At 37.8% G+C, this 19,019-nt stretch overlaps 2 protein-coding genes across 16 annotated transcripts in view; one reads left to right on the top strand and one right to left on the bottom strand.

Moving 5' to 3' along the window:
* LOC127801958 (BRASSINOSTEROID INSENSITIVE 1-associated receptor kinase 1-like) overlaps positions 1-19,019 on the top strand; it is a 48,453-nt gene that overhangs the window by 9,758 nt on the left and 19,676 nt on the right. Inside the window, exons 8-11 of one of the 10 annotated variants that reach the window (XM_052337511.1) lie at positions 10,838-10,969; positions 11,081-11,422; positions 12,006-12,400; positions 12,934-13,622. The exons of 7 other annotated variants lie outside the window; for them this stretch is intronic. In XM_052337511.1, coding sequence (XP_052193471.1) covers positions 10,838-10,969; positions 11,081-11,422; positions 12,006-12,400; positions 12,934-13,269 — 1,205 coding nt within the window. In that variant the 3' untranslated portion in view covers positions 13,270-13,622. Of the gene's footprint in view, positions 1-10,837; positions 10,970-11,080; positions 11,423-12,005; positions 12,401-12,933; positions 13,623-19,019 lie in introns of those variants that run through there. 2 more of the 10 variants (XM_052337517.1, XM_052337516.1) reach the window with 2 other exon arrangements.
* The window catches only part of LOC127801960 (protein RAE1), a 43,895-nt gene continuing 38,615 nt past the window's right edge, over positions 13,740-19,019 (bottom strand). Inside the window, exons 8-12 of one of the 6 annotated variants that reach the window (XM_052337527.1) lie at positions 17,830-17,958; positions 15,951-16,028; positions 15,231-15,302; positions 14,201-14,281; positions 13,740-14,056 (exon numbers count right to left, since the gene is read on the bottom strand). In XM_052337527.1, coding sequence (XP_052193487.1) covers positions 14,006-14,056; positions 14,201-14,281; positions 15,231-15,302; positions 15,951-16,028; positions 17,830-17,958 — 411 coding nt within the window. In that variant the 3' untranslated portion in view covers positions 13,740-14,005. The remainder of the gene's footprint in view (positions 14,057-14,200; positions 14,282-15,230; positions 15,303-15,950; positions 16,029-17,829; positions 17,959-19,019) is intronic. The other 5 variants (XM_052337522.1, XM_052337525.1, XM_052337524.1 and 2 more) reach the window with 5 other exon arrangements.

The following is a 19,019-nucleotide window of genomic DNA, read 5'->3' as shown; positions in this document are numbered from 1 at the left end:
TGAGAAGGAAATTGATTCAATTGAATTTCCAAAAGATGCTTCTCCTGGTGGCGAGCGTTGGTTATATACTTACCAAGCCTTGGCGTCAATATTTGGTTTACATTTGAATTAAAATCCATGTGCTCTAACTACCTATCTACTCCTTATTACAGTAGTACCTCTTACTCTTATACCTTAGTAATCTTCTTATTTACATTATAGTCCCGTTACACAATGACATTTAACGTCTTTATATTGTTTTCCACTCTATCAAGAACGTCCTTCAGGGTCAATCTATGGAATCCTATCTGGGCTAGATGCGTTCTCTCATGTAGGAGTTTGAAGCTCTCTTCCATACTCTGATTCCAAAGCCACTCATAATTCTCAATGGAAAAAACTGTTCATGATCCTTACTTTATTCAGTCTCAAACTTGAGTTTGAGGCTGTCCGCCATCAAATCTTGATTGGGTCCACTAACCCCACTATGAAAGATACAAAAGGTTGCTTAATATGGCTGGCAGTTCTTCCTCTACTGTTGCTTTTACAGGTACCCTTCCCGAGGCCTCTGCTCTTGTGTCTCAGACTTCAAGCAGTAATCAGGGCTGGTCCAGTAGCCGTTCTCGCCCTCAGTGCAACTTTTGCCAAAAAAGGGGGGGGGGGGGGGGGGGGCATGAGGAAGACAAGTGTTGGAAGAAGTATGGCAGACTAGCTGCCCCTCTTGCCTCTCAGACATCCCGGGCGACTCACATTGCACGACGTGACCCTAGTCCAGCATTGGGCCCTTTGATGGTAACCCTGCCTACTACTGACTATGAGGCTTTCTTGAAATTCTAGGCATCTCAGCAATCTACTGATAATCCCATGGCTTGTGTGTCATGACCCTAGGGTTTAGTTAGGGTCTTAGAAGTAATTGGAAGGAATTTAGGGAAGAAACAGAGAAGAATTGAGGGGGAGATTGAATAGAATTAGGGAGAGAAGGAATGAAACAGTGCTAAATGAGAGAGAGAGCGAGAGGGAGGGAAAGAGAGAAATTGTAGAGAGAGATATTGGAATTTCAATTATCATTCAACATGTCAAACCCATCCATTTACAGCAGCCTTATATAGGCATATTTGTCTCCTAACAGCCTTGCACATGCAGCCATGTGCACCTAATTAATTGTTAAAATATCCAAAACAAACTATTCTACAATATTACAATAATACCCTTTATTGCTCATAGGGTCATGACATTGTGTTCCTCAAAGCTCTTCTATTAGGCCTTGGATTTTGGACTTTGGCACCACCGATCACATGTGTGGTAATAAAGACATTTTCTTTACCTTTACCTTGTCTGAATATTTACCAACAATCACTCTTGCAGATGGCACCAAAACGTCAATTAAAGGGATAGGGACAACCTTTCCTACTTGTTTTTTCTCTTTAAATTCTATCATTTATGTCCCCCGTAGTTCTTTTAATTTTCTTTCTGTTAGTCATCTTACTAAAGACCTAGACTATTCTGTAACCTTTACTTCCACTTCTGTTTGTGTGTAGGACCGGGGTACGGGGCGGACAGTTGGCGTCGGGCGTGAGTCACAGGATCACTATCATCTTGTTGTGCCTAGTTTGCCGATAGCTTGCACATGTTGCTTCCCCATACCTTCTCCACCCTCGTCTCGACCATTTCAACATCTCCAAACTGAAGAAATTAGTTCCTAATATGTCGTCATTATCCACTTTTAATTGTGCATCATGTCAGCGTGGTAAATACGCTTGTAGTTCTTTTTCTAGTCACGTCAATAACAGGGTTGAGGCTCTTTTTTTTCCTTATGCACTCTGATGTATGGGGGCTCAGTTGAGTCAATTCTACTCTAGGTTTTTTATATTTCGTTGCTTTTATTGATGACTTTTATTGTTGCACTTGGTTATTTCTTATGAAGAGTCGGTCCAAATTGTTTTCTATCTTTTAGACATTTACTGCTGAAATAAAAGCATAGTTTGGAGTTTCTATACGTGCTTTACGTAGCGATAATGTTCCTGAGTACTTTTCCTCTTAATTTAATTCTTTCATGATTGTGAATGGCATTCTGCATCAATCTTCTTGTCCTTACACACCTCTACAAAATGGTGTTACTGAGCATAAAAATCACCATCTTATTGAAATTGCACGGACACTACTTTTACATGCCAATCTTCCCACCAAATTTTGGGGAGATGTTGTTCTTACTGCGAGTTATCTGATAAATCACATGCTATCTTCAATGTTACAGGATAAAATTCCTCATTCTCTTTTGTTCCCTTCACAACCATTTTATTCTGTTCCTCTTCGTTGTCATGACCTTAGGAGCAATAAAGGGTAAATATAGTAATAAGCTTATAATAGTTGTTAGGAGATATTTTAGCAATTGGTTAGAAACACATGGGTGGTGGTATGCATTCAGTTAGGGGCCAGATATGCCTATAAAAGGGCTATTGTAAACTGATGGGATCGTTATGTTGAATGACAATTGAATCCTATTTTCTCTCTAAATTTCTCTCTGATTTCTTCCTTCCATTTTTGATAATTTCTCTCTTACTTTGTTTTGATCTTCAACTCTCTCCCTCATTTCTATATGTTATCTTTCCTATTTCTGTCCAATTTCCCCCTCCAATCATTTTGTTCTTGGTCCTAAACCCATCAGAATCTTCTGATTTCCAATCCAAACCCTAGGCTAAACCCTTGGTACATGACAATTGGTATCAAAGCAGTCGTTTCTTGGTTATTAATTTCCGACTGTTCTTGGCGTGAATTCTGGATCCATTTGAAGAAGGAAGGACAAATCGAAACAAAGCAAGCCATTCTCAGAACTAAACGAGTCAGAGGAGGCAACTCATGAAGGCATTGCCAAGCCAACTCTCCTCAGTGGTGATTCCTACAAATAGTAACAGTAGCTCCTACGATCTCAACAGCGGGTTAGGATTGGCGGATTTTGACAACTTGGTGCGAAGCCGATTGAGAGGTGATTCAAGAGATTCCACCAACTTCAAGAGTTTTGACAACTTCACTTAGCCTAGGCGTTGATAGGCAAGTGCGACCAGTGGTCACCATCTAATTTGGATGGTGCTAATCCATAGTGACCAATTGCAGCGAAAGGAGGTTTAGGCTATAATCAAAGTGCGCAGACAAGAAGACAAGGCAGAGACGACCCCAAGAGCAGATCCTTAGCCTTTGGTTTCTTCTTCTGGTGCAATTCCTCCTAAATCGGAATGTTTTCTCCGCTTAACATCAAAGCTGTTGGACAATGATTGGGTGGTAGCTATACTTGTTTGCGGTTTTGATTTGAGTTGAAGGCGGGGAAATCAGTTTTCGTAGTTAAGGTCCAGATTGAGAAGGTGTGAAGGCGACTTGGCCTAGCGGGTTCGATGGTGTTTCCGGCGACTCCGATAAATTGATTGGGCAGTGAATTCTAGAGTCTGGCGAACTCAACGGGATTGGAAGTTCCAACAAGTAACCCACAACGATTGGCTAGGAAGTGTGGATTGACAATTAACATGTGACGACGTTGAATGGTGATTGCACAAGAAGGAGGCGCTGATTGGGGCGATCTTGAGTCACTTTGGTTGTGATTTTGACTTCGGCGAATATATACTTCCACTAATAGTGGAAGCAGATACAGGCAAGCAGAGGCGAACTTAGAGCGAAGCTGTTTATGGCTACTGAATTAGATTTAGATGAATTCAGGTAGAGTCGCTTAAATTCCGAAGCAACTTGAAGTAGTACAGGAGACGGTTGATTTTCAGAAATTGTTTTCGATGCCTGGGGTGATAGATGGCTATCGTAGCACTGAGGTTTGGAGTTCGGGAGGTAGACTTCGTCGGCAAGCTAGCAAGGTGAATTCCAATCCATTTAGGTTATTGCCAGCTAACGTGGTTAATTTCCAAGCGAGAAAGCAGCCCTCGGTTCGGACGTTTGAATTTGGGAGGTGAAGTAGGGTGGAAAGAGCTTTGGTTTCTGGGCCTGTGGGCTGTCTCGCTCGTGAGATTTCTGCCATGACGGGCAGTGCACGCATGAGACCATGGGAGCCTTAATTGAGAATGTTGCATTTTCAGTGGGATGTCCCATTTGTGAGAAATTGGCCATGGGCAGCAGTGCACACATGATGCAATTGGAACCTCAATTGTTGCAAAAGAATGTTGCGTTTTCAGTTGGATTCAACATAAATCATGAGGAGTTCAATCAGAATCATGGGACATGGGAAAAGACAATTGATAATTAGTTCAATCAAAGGCACAAGAAAACAAGCAGTGTGATACAAGAAACGTGCGAGGAATTCGGCCATATGTTACACGAGTAGTTATAGGAGTTTGTGATGATACTGACTAAGAAGTATCACCATAGCTTTCTCGCTAAATTCTTCAATGATTATCATGGAAGTTTTAACCAAGAGGAATTCCTTAAAATGGAGTAGCCGAAGGAGAAGTCAAGATGGCGGGAAACTAATTCACTGTTGACCTCCGATTGTGAGCAGAAGAAGTATTCTGATTTAGGTGGAACTGACAAGGAAGGAAAAAATAACGAACATGTTGCTTGGGCCCTAGATTCTAGGGAATCCACTGATCTCATAGTTCTGAAAGGCGAGAGGCGCAAAGGGTCCTGGAGCCTGAGGCGCGAGGCGCGCCTTTGCGAAGCGAGGCGCACCTTTTAGAAAAATGTAAAATCATAAACAACTATCAAATTATCAATAAAGGCATGCCTTTTAGAAAAATGTAAAATCATAAACAACTATCAAATTATCAATAATAACACATGCATATCATTCATGATTCATCATCTTCAAATTCTAAACTAACAACATCAAAGTTGATTCATTCATCATGTAAATTCTAAATTAGAAACATCATTAAAGTTCAAATTCAAAGTCTCAAACTCAAACATGTACCAATCGTCATGCAAAGTTATAAACAAACACATAAACACTACAAGCCCACAATCAAGAAAATGTTTTCATTTTGAAAAATGTTATTTTTCTAAGTCTGGAAGATTAGCGCATTATAATGAGACATATAAGAAAATGTTTTCATTTTGAAAAACTATTTCCTGGTATTTTGATAAATGATATTCATTGTTGTTAAAATGATTTTTAATGAATTTTTCAAGAAATAGTAGGTATGTATTTTAGGGGTGGTAAAATCGCTAAATCTTGAATTTGTACTAAAACCAAAATTTTATTTTCTTATTGTTATGGATTTTGATTTTTTTAGATATTTTTATTGAATCCAAATGGGGGGTACTTTCTTATTTACATTTATGTATCAAAGTAAATGGAAGATAAAATATAAATTAAAAAAAATGTGGACATTTACTTAAACTAAAGAAATGTAAATATGTTATAATGTATACATACACATGCTGGAACGAGAAGAGGGGAGGCTGGAGAGGAGAGGAAGAGAGGATGCAGGCGTGGCTGGAGTAGAGAAGAAGATGGAGTAAGGAGCGAATTGGGTTGCCTAGGTTTTAATTAAAACCTAGGTTTCATGAGGTGTGCCTCTCGTCCCAACGCCTCATCGTGCAAGGCAAGGGCCTCACTGAAATCGCCTCGCCTCGGCCCAGGCGAAGCACCGAACTAGCGCCTTAAGGCGCCTTGCGCCTAGGCGCGCCTTTAACAACTATGACTAATCTTTTTGAAAAAGAAATTCATGTAGAGGGGCATTCCAACAAACACAAAGAAAAAGGAGTTGCTAGATTACTTGCATGGAATCAGGAGGATTCCGAAGATGAAAGAAAATTGGATAAGGAGATTGGTATAGGCTACATTTTACAAGAGCAAGAAGCTGATGATTTGAGTGACAATCAATCTCTAAAACAAAGTGGGGCTAAGAATGGCAATGCATGTAACGTCTATCCGAGGCGGGGTCATGATTGTGATGGTCTACATGCAATTGAAGAAGGTTTGATTGAACAACTAGGATCTGAACAATCGTGTATTGGCTCTATAAAAACTGATCCTAAGGCTGATGCACTTAGACAGGCATTCATCAAGGACTTGGACCAAAGGAAGAAGCTAGAGGTGAGCAAAGACATTCTTTCATTGGGACTTTGGTTCCAAAGTAGGTTAAACTGTCCTTGACTTGAGTTAAATTAGGTATCAAATAGTGTCCAATGTTGGTTTTGGCGAGGAAGGAACAACTTAAGTGGACAGAACAAAAGGACTACCACAGGGCTTGGGAGGAGATGGAAGAGGAGGTTGCTGTTGGACTGCTTGTTATTATAACTCACTGGCATAATCTCTATATAAGGACTCCTAAAGAATACACTCTACATTGGCAAGAAAGGCGAAACAGAAAGAACATATAAGTGAAAAGTAAGTGGCCTAGAAGGAGAAAGAAAGAAAGAAGGATAAACCATATAGAAAAGGTTGGGATTGGATGAAGAGCAATGACTACTTGCTGCAAGTTTTTAGGGACAAGAACTCTCTCAAGGAGGGGGGAATTGTCATGACCCTAGGAGTAATAAATGGGTAATATGGTAAAAGGCTTATAATAATTGTTAGGAGATATTTTAACAATTGGTTAGAAGCACATGGGTGTTGTTATGAATTCAGTTAAGGGCCAGATGTGCCTATAAAAGGGCTACTATAAATGGATGGGATCATTATGTTGAATGATAATTGAATCCTATTTTCTCTCTAAAATTATCTCTGATTTTTTCCTCCCGTTCTGATTATTTCTCTCTCTCTCATTTTGTTTTGATCTTCAACTTTCTCCCTCATTTCTATATGTTATCTTTCCTATTTTTGTCCAATTTTCTCCTCCAATCATTCTATTCTTAGTCCTAAACCCATCAAAATCTTCTGATTTTCAATCCAAACCCTAGGCTAAGCCTTAGGTACACGACATTCATGTATTTGGATGTATCTATTTTGTGCATTCTTTTTCACTTGGATAGGATAAACTTGCTACCAAACCTCTAAGTGTATCTTTCTTGGCTACTCTCTGTTGCAGAAAGGCTATAAGTGTTAATCTCTTGAGTTGAACTACTATCTTTTGTCTACTGATATCACATTCTTTGAACATCAGTCATTCTTCTCAGTTGCTCAGCCCGATTCATAGAGTCTTGACCAAGTATTGGCTGTTTCTTTTCTTATCTTTCGTTGCCCTTATCGGGTCTGTCTATCTCCTCCTCTGTGAAACCTCCATTCCCATCTTTCGATCCATATTCCACAGATCCTCCACTTCTTACATATCACCATCGTCCTCATCTCGCTACCAGCGCTAACATTCCTCCAAATCAGGACTCTCTTGACTCACTTTGTTTGTTAGTGGTTTCTCCTGCCACGGATCCTGAGCTAAACATTCTTCCTGTTACTCTCCGCAAAGGTACAAGGTCTACTTGTAATTCACACACTCTTTATAACTTTTTGTGCTATGACCGTTTGTCACCTACTTATAGTGTCTTTGTTTCGAGTCTTTCTTTTGTTTCTATTCCTAAAACCACAAGTGAAGCCATGTCCCATCCTAGTTGGCACCAAGCTATGTTAGATGAGATTGAAGTTTTACATTTAGATGGTAGTTGGAATTTGGTGCATTTACCACCAAGAAAGACTTCTGTTGGTTGTCGGTGGGTGTTCACCCTTAAAGTGGGCCCCGATGGACAGGTGGATCGTCTTAAGGCTCACTTGGTTGCCAAAGGTTTTACACAGATCTATGGGTTGGATTACAACAATACATTCTCTTCTGTTGCTAAAATGGCCTCTGTTAGTCTCTTTCTCTCTATGTTTGCCATGGGTCATTAGACGCTTTATTAGCTGGATATTAAAAATACTTTTCTCCATGGTGATTTGTAGGAGGGGGTTTATATGGAGCAACCATCTGGTTTTGTTGCTCAAAGGGAGTTCAATGTAGTCTGCAAACTCAAGAAGTCTCTATGGTTCGAAACAATCTTCACAAACGTGGTTCAACAGTTCAACATTTCAACATTGTGGTTCAAGCCTTTGGTCTCACTCGGAGTGAAGCTGATCATTCGGTTTTCTATCAACACTCCTCTTCTTTATGCATCTACATGGTTGTTTATGTAGATGACATTGTTATCACATGGAGTGATCATGTTGGTATACAAAAGTTGAAGGAACATCTACATCAGCACTTTCAGACCAAAGACCTAGGCAGACTCTAGTATTTCTTGGGTATTGAAGTTGCTCAATCAACATATGGTATCTCAATTTCTTAGAGGAAGTATGCATTTGATATCTTAGAAGAAACTGGTATGGTGAACTGCAAACCGGTTGACACTTCAATGGACCCAAATGTCAAACTCTTGCTGGGATAGGGGGATCTCTATTCAGATCCTAGAAGGTATCAAAGACTAGTAGGCAAGTTAAACTATCTCACAATCACTCATCCCAACATTGCTTTTGCTGGGAGTGTAGTTAGTCAGTTTCTTAGTTCTCTATGTAATTCTCACTGAGATGCTGATATTCGGATTCTGAGATATATCAAAAGAGTCCCGGGTAAAGGGCTACTCTATGAGGATAAGGGAAACACATATTTATTGTTATGCAGATAAAAATTGGGCATGATCTCCTTCTGATCGTCGATCAATCTCTAGGTATTGTGTTCTTGCGAGAGGAAATTTGGTTTTTTGGAAAAATAAGAAACGGAATGCAATAGGTAGATCCAGTGCAGAGGCAGAGTATTGGGATATGGCTAATGTAACTTGTGAGTTTATCTGGCTTAAGCAACTCCTGTAAGAACTCGAGTTTTGTGAAGTGTTCCTTCTGAAGCTTGCTTGTGATAATCAAGCTACCTTGCACATTGCTTCTAATCCAGTGTTCCATGAGCAGACTAAACATATTGAAATCGACTCACTTTATTAAAGAAAAGTTGGTTGAAGATGTTACTGTTACAGAATTTGTTAACTCCAATGATCAACTTGTAGATGTCTTCACCAAGTCTCTAAAGGGTTCTCTGGTAGAATATATTTGTAACAAGTTTGTGCATATGATATCTATGCTTTAGTTTGAGGGGGAGTATTAGAATTATTTGTATAATTGTACATATTGTATGTGTATTTTATTTGTAATTAAGTTAAGCCCATAGATTAAGGTCCGTTATGCATATTATAAATAACAAGCTAAGGAGGCTAATCTCTTAGGTTTTTTTTTTTTTTTAATTATTTTCTCACAGTTTTCATTGTTGACTTACTAGGCATGAAACTAAACTATTTTTCACACCTCAAGCTTTTTTTCTTAATTAAACTAATCGTTCTCTCCCAAAGTTCTATAGTGTGGCTAATTGGCTTGGGTCCCCTATAATTTTCGCAACTTTGGGCATTTCATCTATTCTTAAAAATAGGCACTAAAGTGCTTTTCTTTCACTTATTTGATGTCCTTTTTTTTTTATTTAAGAATCACATTAAATAATTTCATTTGACAAAAAATTCTCTTTTGCCATGCATTTCCATGCTTCTATTGGTATATTTTTTCGTCCAACTACTTACCATTTTTCATCTTTTCCAATGTTTGCGTTACTTTGTTTGGGCATATACATCTATAGAGCATGTGATGGAGATATTAGATGATTAATCTTATTTGTCTTTTGTTTATATTTTCTTTATACTTGTGTTAAAGAGTTTGCCCAAGATTAGTCTTATGGCTTGGAAGAATATAAAGGACAAAAGCAAATAAGTCGTTAAAGACCAGTGTCTAGAAGTAGTTAGGCATTTGTAACGGTAACTACCAAATAAGGTAACTATCGGTTAGTTGGGTATTTTTTCTCCTTGTAACTCACGTTTCTATGATCTATAAATAGAGGGTCTGGGTGAGTCTTTTATCTCTCTTGTTTTTCATTGTATCTTGTGATTGTGCACTGTTAGAGAGAAAAGGCTTAGTCTTTGTAATCTCGTTGAGGATAGCTCAGTCATAGAGCTGTGAGTGCAGCGCATTGTATCGTTCCTATTGTTTCAAGATAGTGAAAGCCATAAACCCTATGATCAGTCTGAACGTAGTGTCACCAGTTCAAAGGCGATCTAAACTAGGATAAATCTGGTGTCCCTTGTGTGTGGTGTTGTTTTCTGTTCTTATTCTTGTTTTGTCTTTAAATTGAGTGTTCAGTATCTTTCTTGAGGGTTGAGTGCGAGTGTGAGACGTGAGTTTGTTCAACAACTTGCTAAATATTTTATCGTATTAACTTGTTATTGCTTAGGTAGGTATTATATTTTTATTGAGATGATTATAGTTGGATAGGAATTTATCTTGTTTTGCCTATAAATAAGGCACATGATGTATTCTGAAATGAACTGTCTGATTAGCGAATACAATTAATATTCATTTCCCCTTCAGAGTTTCTCTCTTCTCTCTCAACTTTTCTTTCGTCTTCTCTTTCTTCTCCAAATCTTTGATCATTCCGCGTCAAATTTGAGATCAAAGCAATCATTTTGGCTTCAAGATGTAATTCCTCGTTTCTTAAGAGTTATTAAAATGCCCCAAAATAAAACTTGTTTTTCTACTTTCATCAACTAGCTTCGAGAAATATTCCTTCCATTTCTCTTTGATCGCCCTTTCATTTACTAGTACTTTTTGATTTTTGTCTTTTATGTATTTCACTTGGCTCAAGTCCCTTGTTTCTCTTTTTCATGTTATTATGCATTTCTCTTTCTCCATCATTTGTGTCAAGTTGTTGGTATAAATTTTCTGAAGTTTTTAACTTTACTAGGTATGATTCCAGAAAAGGAAAAAGAAAAATGAAAATAGTTGTAAGTTGTTGCTGAAATAATAATCTAAACATTTTTATGGAACTCCTCTCCTTTATAGTCCAAACCATTGCATTTGTTTAAAATTACAGTGGCGATGTGACATGCAAATAATAAACTCACTAATTGTAACTGTCAAACATTAATTCAGTAGGAAATAGTGCAACCGGAGCCATTGCTGGAGGAGTTGCTGCTGGTGCTGCTCTGTTGTTTGCTGCCCCTGCAATTGCACTTGCTTGGTGGCGAAGAAGGAAACCACAGGATCATTTCTTTGATGTACCTGGTTAGTGGGCTAAGTAGGAAATCTCATGGTGCTCTTATGGATTACCTCAATACATATTAAAAGGATTTGATTGATGTGTTTTATTGAATGCCTTCTGTCTCCTATTTCCAGCTGAAGAGGATCCAGAAGTTCACCTAGGACAGCTCAAGAGGTTTTCTCTTCGTGAGCTACAAGTTGCAACTGATTATTTTAGCAACAGAAATATTCTAGGAAGAGGTGGATTTGGTAAGGTCTACAAAGGACGCTTAGCTGATGGCTCTCTCGTTGCAGTAAAAAGACTAAAAGAGGAACGCACTCAGGGTGGTGAGCTACAGTTCCAAACAGAAGTAGAGATGATAAGTATGGCTGTCCATCGAAATCTTCTACGTTTACGTGGATTCTGCATGACACCAACAGAAAGGTTGCTTGTCTATCCCTTTATGGTTAATGGAAGTGTTGCATCATGCTTAAGAGGTACTGCTCACGGTTCTCTTCATTATCTCTGAGGTAATATAATCTGTTTTTGTGTTGTGCGGCTACTTTTGGGAGGAGAGAAACAATAGACATTATGAACTTATATAGAGAGTTATAGTTGTTGCTCTTATTTTCCAATTTCTATGGTTTAGGCAGGACAGTCCTTTCATGTTTATTCTCTTCTAGTTTTTAAATGAGTAGATATATGGGCTTTCTTTTTGTTTCTCCACTCCTTTTGTATGGGACTTGTCCCACTAAAAACGGAACTTATGGTACTTACTGGAAATAGAACTTTATAATATGATTTATTTGACGCAAATTGTTCTATGTCCATTCCAATTGCCAATTTGCTGTGAAGGGAATTCTTAAAACTTCAATTTCATCATCAAAGATACTTCCAGTTTATTTTGGAAAATTGCACAAGTATATTCAAGCTTACAAGTTTACGGACAGTTTGAAATCAGAGTTTGCAAGTTACGTACAGATTTGATATTAGGAAATCATGACTAGGACATTTTTTTTTTGGTTCAAACTTGTTTAGTCTCTAAAATATTTTTATTATTTTATTGATGCTTTTCCATAGATCGACCTGAATCACAACCCCCACTTGATTGGCCGATAAGGAGGCGGATTGCATTGGGAGCTGCAAGAGGCCTTGCGTATTTGCATGACCATTGTGACCCAAAGATAATTCACCGTGATGTCAAAGCTGCCAATATATTGTTGGATGAGGAGTTTGAAGCAGTTGTTGGAGACTTCGGTTTGGCTAAACTTATGGATTACAAGGACACTCATGTTACCACTGCTGTACGTGGCACAATTGGGCATATTGCCCCTGAGTACCTGTCTACTGGCAAGTCTTCAGAGAAAACTGATGTTTTTGGCTACGGGGTCATGCTTCTAGAGCTCATTACCGGACAAAGAGCTTTTGATCTTGCTCGACTTGCAAATGACGATGATGTCATGCTGCTCGATTGGGTAAAGCATTCATTACTCTTACTCGTGTGATCTGTTTGCATAATATGTAGTAGATTACTTAGCCATCATCATATGATTTTAGAAGTCATCTCAGAGAGCTGTCTGCTGAAGGTGCTCTGCATGTGTTGGTTATAGGGTTTGTGAAGAACATGAAAGGAAAACTGTTACATGATCCAAAGAGAGTCCCCTAACCTTCAGATGGTATTTATGATAGTGTCTCACTTTATACCTTTGTATTGAGGGTCGGTCCTTTTGTTTGCCATACTGAAACGCTGGCATTAAAAACTAGGAAGTGTTTGGGAACTTTTTTTTAAAAAAAAGTTGGGTTTTTTGTAGAGCATTTTCGTAGTGAGTGGAATAAAGTTTGTGATCAGAATCTGCTTGCTTTTTGGGTACCCCACTTTTAACTTCAAGTGCTTCAGAATTTAGAAATTAGTTGTCTAGTGCTGAGACGTCTTGAACTATGAGTTGGCTCTGGACTTGCATGAGAACTTGTTAACGGGTGCCCTTATTTCCATTTTTGAACAATGCAGGTGAAAGGGCTTCTGAAAGAAAAGAAGTTGGAGACACTTGTGGACGCAGACCTGAAGGGTAAATATGTTAATGAAGAGGTGGAGCAGTTAATCCAGGTGGCCCTGCTCTGCACACAGAGCACTCCGATGGAACGCCCCAAGATGTCGGAAGTAGTGAGAATGCTCGAAGGCGATGGCTTGGCAGAGAGATGGGAAGAATGGCAGAAGGAGGAGATGTTCCGTCAAGAGTTTATCCATACCCACCACCAAAACAATGATTGGATAATCGCCGAGACCAATCGGCTTCCCGACTCCACACCGAACCTCCGCCCAGAGGAACTGTCTGGCCCCAGATGATAATATAGATTGGATATGATCTGGAAATGATTTTGTTGTTGGATTACTACTGGGTGAACCCCCACCACCCCAACCCACTCTGTATTCTAGTGTCTTCTTCCTTGTGCATATGATCTTTGATATGTTTTGCTTTTCGGATTCTTTTCTAGTTGCCCCTCTCTCTTGTTTGTGTCAAGTGTAAGAGTTTTGATGATGATGCTGCTGCTGCCTACCAAAACGGTTTTATGAATTTTTAGGTGCAGGCTAAAGCCATGGCTTGATGAAAGGCCGTGGAAGCCACCACTGCACATTATTTTTATGTATCAGAAAGTATAGATGGAACAATAAACACATTCCTCTGTTTGTTCTCAAAACTAATCCCTTTTGTTTGGCACTCACTCTTGGCCTTCGCTAAGCTCTTTTTTTCTTGAAAGTGTGAGCAAAGAGCACAAATTGCAAGCTACGGTCTGTGCTCACAACCAGCAATGAAGTTTAACAAAATTCCCAACCAAGAAATGCACTATTGTGACACTACAACAAGGTTGAAGATACAAAAGTCCCAAAAACCTGAGGGCACTGTTACAATAAGAAGGTTGAAATGTACCCAAACCCTAAAAAAAAAACTTAAAATTCGTAATTTCTGCCAAAAACTTGCACATTGACAACATAAGAATTCGTTAAAGGATTGGAGCCTCCATTTACAAAAGAAAGAACATACTCTCCCGTCGAGTCTCTGTCTGTGACACCGTGAGCTGCTTCACTTTCTGCCGCTGGTTCCAATTCGTGGTTTTCCTTTTACCTCAACTTCCTGCATCATGCGAGTTAACATAATAGCCTCAGTTTCTGTACCGTACAGGTGAACGAACATGTGGCCTCTACAAAGTATTTCCAGATTGGAATTATCCATTATTCTTTCTGGAATCCTGTCACAGGTGAACGTTAATATACCTACCTGTGGCAAGTGCAGTAAAATGTGGGTTTTTGCAGTTGATGGATTATGATTTTCTGCACCCTTGCTCCAATCATAACACACCTGTTTACCAAAGTCAGTCCAGCATTAAGAGCTTTAGTGTCAAATAATTCTGGAGAGATATTGACTCATTAAGATGCATCGGTAGAAAGTGACTAGGATGATCACGCATCACAAAAAGCGATTGTTAATCTATGATGCACGGAAATGTTTTGTTTCGGGGAGGCCATTTCGACATTTCCAAAATCCTAAAAAAAGTTTATGGGTCATTTCTACAATTTTAAAAACGTTTTGGAGCTATTTAATAATATTAGAAAAATATTAAAAACACATTTCTGTCTACGAAGAGATTAGAGATGAAACTTTTTAAATTTATTATTTGTATTATGTTTGATTTTTTTTCTTAAATTTATTATTTGCTTTTAATTAGTAACTCATGATTCATGAACGATAAAACTTAAGTTTACGTTTATTTGAATGCATTATGAATTTATGTTCATTTTTTAATTGAATAACTATTTTTTTAATTTTTTATATTAAAAATTATATTTACAAAAAATTTCCTATATATTTTTTTATTTACATGTCTCTTTGCATTTATGTTTCCTACTTTTTTTAAAAAATGTCATTTTTTCGTTTTCATTTCATATCATATTCATTTTCCATTTTCGTTTATGTCCAAACTAATTGCTAATAGGTTTTTAGGCATTGGTGTTCCACGGACAAAGAATCAAGAAAGCCAATTTCTCTTGAATCAAACAAATGTGATTCTGAAGATTTCAGACCTTAGCACCAATCAGGGTAGATATGATGTGCTCCAGGAAGGTTCAAGACAAATATTCAAAATAAACATTCCATTGGATAGCTAACTACTTCAATTGATCTCAATCTTTATCCTGCCTTGTATATTTTTCAGTACCCCCAACATCTATGGTGCATGAAGGCCTCCATGCATGCCTCATAGAGAGAGAGAGAGATAGAGAGAGAGAGAACATAGTTTGAGAACACATACCGAGTAAGCGAATATTGAGCCATCATTGTTGAATGTACTGCACGGTATAGGCTGACTGCACCTTGAAAAGGCCTGGATATCAACAATATCAAGATAAGTGAAATTTATCATAAATTCCAGCGCAACTGGAATTGGAATTTGTCAGCTTACACCAAATGATTTTGGTAGGTATCAAACAAAAAAGAAAATGCAGCAGCATATCATTGCAAGATGTTAAATAACAGAGGTAACTGCTTATGAGCTACAGCATCTGCCAAGAAGGTTAGGCTGGCTCAGTTAATCCCGCAGCCCACCTTGGCAAGCAGATTTATCAGTGGCCTACTGCAGGATGTATTTGGATATGGAGCAAAATTGCTACTGGAGAAAATCCCAATCCGCTGGACTTCTGATCCCTTCCCAGGAAAGAAAAACTTGCACCATTGCAATAAATTGCATATTTATGTAGTGATAAAACAGCCTCAGGAAACGATGAATCAAACACATGAGCAAGAGCCATCACAAACAACCATGAGATATTCAGGAACAAAGGTCAAGTATGAGAATGTTCAGCCTTCAGACGAGTTTCGATCATGCTTATTGTTGTAAACCCAACAAATCAACATAACACTACCAGGCCCAGTTAAAGGGTGATAACAAATCACTATCTCGGGGAAAAAATAATAAAATAAAAAGAGTAATGAGATCCTATAATAAGATATCAAGATGAGAAATCTGAAACACCTTAAGTCTCTGTTTGCTGTCCTTGTCCCAAAAATTGAAAGCACCATCAGATCCTGCAGTTGCAAATGTGTGGTGTATCTGGGACAAGGGAAAATGAAATGCTGAGTGAGTGACAGTAATGAAGTACAGAAAAGAACAACGCAGTTCAGCATCCTAATAGATTCTCTGGGAGTTTCTCTGAATAAGCTGCAAACAATTGGCATAACAGAAAGAAAAATAGTTATATCCAATATTTATTTCAAAACGAGCAAATCTTGTAAACAACAATTTCTGCATCACTTGGAAAATTTTGGAAGGATCCTATCAAAAAACTTTAGCAGTGCATCCTATTTGGATCTAAATTTAGACTGTAAATAACCACTAATAATCTAGGTGATGCATTTCAAAAAAATAATCATATATTAACCAATCATGGAAATTTAATTAACACAAATTTTAGATAACATAAAAAATATGCGAAAGCTTTTACTCTCTAACTTTCAAAAAGAATCAAAAAAAATATTTTCAACTTTTGCAATTCCACAAATGTCCAAACTATTTCTGAAAGTACTTCCTGATGGGTTTGTCTTCTCCAGGAATAGTCATGAGTTTGGTATTTGTCAACCAACAAAGCACATTCCCTAATCCCTTAACCCAAAGATCAGAGCTCTCAATTATTTAGATCAGTAACGAATTAGTCATGACAAAACTCGGCTATTTTGGAATGTCAAATCCTACAAGGTTTTTACCCCAAACGATTTCTGCAAGATATACTTCTCTATAAGTCAAAAACCATCAAAACATTAACAATTTAGCATGGTTAATAAACACACAACAAGAAGATCAAAATTAAATATCCCAAACACATGCACTTCCTCAATAGCATATAGGTATAGACAATAACACACTCGGAGGGATATGATGACATACTAGGCAATAGAAAAGAAAGCAGTTGCAAATGAGAGTTGTAACTACTCAAGTATAGGAGGAAGTACTTTGTCGATGATTTACTTTCATCTATATTTTGTAGTAATACCATTTAGTGTCCTTGCCTGTATAACTAATACATTAAAGAAGCCACCCATCATTCACGAGCCATCCTAGCATACATGCCACTTGCTGGGAAAAATAAAAAAAAATATCTACAAGCATCTGCCAAACAATGATGCCATAAACAATTCATGACAAATTCTAGTCACAGAGAGAGAGAGAGAGAGAGAGAGAGAGAGAGTTGACTATGTGCTCATGAGGACGGACTTGTGCTGAAACAGCTTGTTGAAGTAAGAGTTAGCGAGTTACCACAAGACCACTGTTCACAGAGAAATGTGAACCAAGCAAGGCAACCTCTGAATCATTTGCCTCAGGCAGTCAAAGCCACACCCTAGCAATTATGTTGGTTTTCATAACATGTCAAGATCTGAGAAGTACCTGGATCCCTTAGAAGTGATTCAAACAAGCCATGTGTTCATAGATTGAAATGCAAGGAATGAAATTTATCATAATTTAGACTTCAGTCAAGCTACAAAACAATATCCTCCCATGGGATACCAACTCCAGTGGGGATTAAAAATGGATAGATATATAGGCCATCTCAAGCTTGTAGCTCTAATATCAACCCAGCTACCTTGTTTGAAATTTTTAGTTCTTTGTATCAAAAGGTGATAAACTAATAACTTGTTGAGGAACTGTGACCAGTTTAAGAAGCCATAAAGCTTGTCTGAAGTTAAATTTTTACAATCTTTAAAAATGCAATGTCATAAAGACTAATGTAACCCAATTGCAACCAGTCAAGAGAGTACATTAATAAATCAAAATAAGGAAATGGGATTGGCACAACATAAAAAGCAATAACAATCATGAGTTTCAAATGGAAAATTAGTGTTGCAATATAGGGACTTACAGGATGGAAGTTTAATGAGTTGACTGAGTATATTTCATTGCCCTCTCTATGACATTTGAAAGTGAAGTTTTTATTTTGTTGTGAATCATCAAGATGATGTACACCAACCCTTCCCTCAATCGAACCAACCTGAAAAGAAATCAGTTCCAAATTCAGAAGTGTTTCAATATCAATACCCCGTAACTGAAATAGCAATGCTTATCCACAAATGGATAGCATCAAATAGCAGGAAAGAAAAATTGAAAGAATATTAGCATTCTATACTATTGTTGCATAACACCACAAATTTAGGATAAGAAAACACATTAGTTTACAGATTTCAAGCCAGAGAGAGGAAAACATATATGAGCATGAAAACCTTAAACAAACAAACAAAAATGATTCCTAGAGGAAAGCTATCCCAACGTAGCAGAAGAAAGTAGAAAAATAGACTAAGAAATATTGAGTTCATCTGAGTTTTCATGTACCCCATGATACAATGAGGGTACCCAGAAGAAGAAAAAATGGAAGACATGAATCATTAACCCTATCTTATGAAGGCATCACTTTCCTCTGTATTCTAAAGTACCCTCTCATACAAAAGTTGAAGTTATTACCAGCCTCAACGAAATACAATCAGCTTACTATAGTAACTAAACCATTCAGCTCAAAGTTAATGGGATTAGCATATAAAGCTTTAGATTTAAAAAAATGAAGAAACATCAAAAACAGAATAACCGCCATGATTCAAATTAACAAGCACTGCCAGGATTCAAATTAACACAGCAAGTTAGGAACAATATGTCCAAAGTTTTCAACCATATTCAGTGTTTTATCAATAAATAATAGCATTTGTACAAATCATCATATAGTACAAAGAAATCATGATTGTACATACATACTTAGGCTCTTAAGTTCCATCCGGTCCTAATATATGATATCATATAATATGAAGAAATCAAGATTGAATCCACCCCCCCCCCCCCCCCCCCCCCCCCCAAAAAAAAAAAAAAAAATGATAATAATTGTCAGGGAAATAAGGAGCATATTTACAGATTTATGATTTGCTGTTATTTTGTACAGTAATTTGATTTGTTTTTCTGTTGTACTATCTGTTAGTGGGCTGAAGTTGTGGCTCTCAAGTTGTGTTTTGTGTTCAGATTAGTTAGTGGGGAAGTGGGGAGTGCTTCCCCTAATCTGTATATATATTG

This window comes from Diospyros lotus, chromosome 5 (genome assembly GCF_014633365.1).
Source record: "Diospyros lotus cultivar Yz01 chromosome 5, ASM1463336v1, whole genome shotgun sequence".
Classification (NCBI taxonomy): Eukaryota; Viridiplantae; Streptophyta; class Magnoliopsida; order Ericales; family Ebenaceae; genus Diospyros; species Diospyros lotus.
The sequence above is the reverse complement of the archived record's forward strand: the minus strand, read 5'-3'. Positions and strand labels throughout refer to the sequence as shown.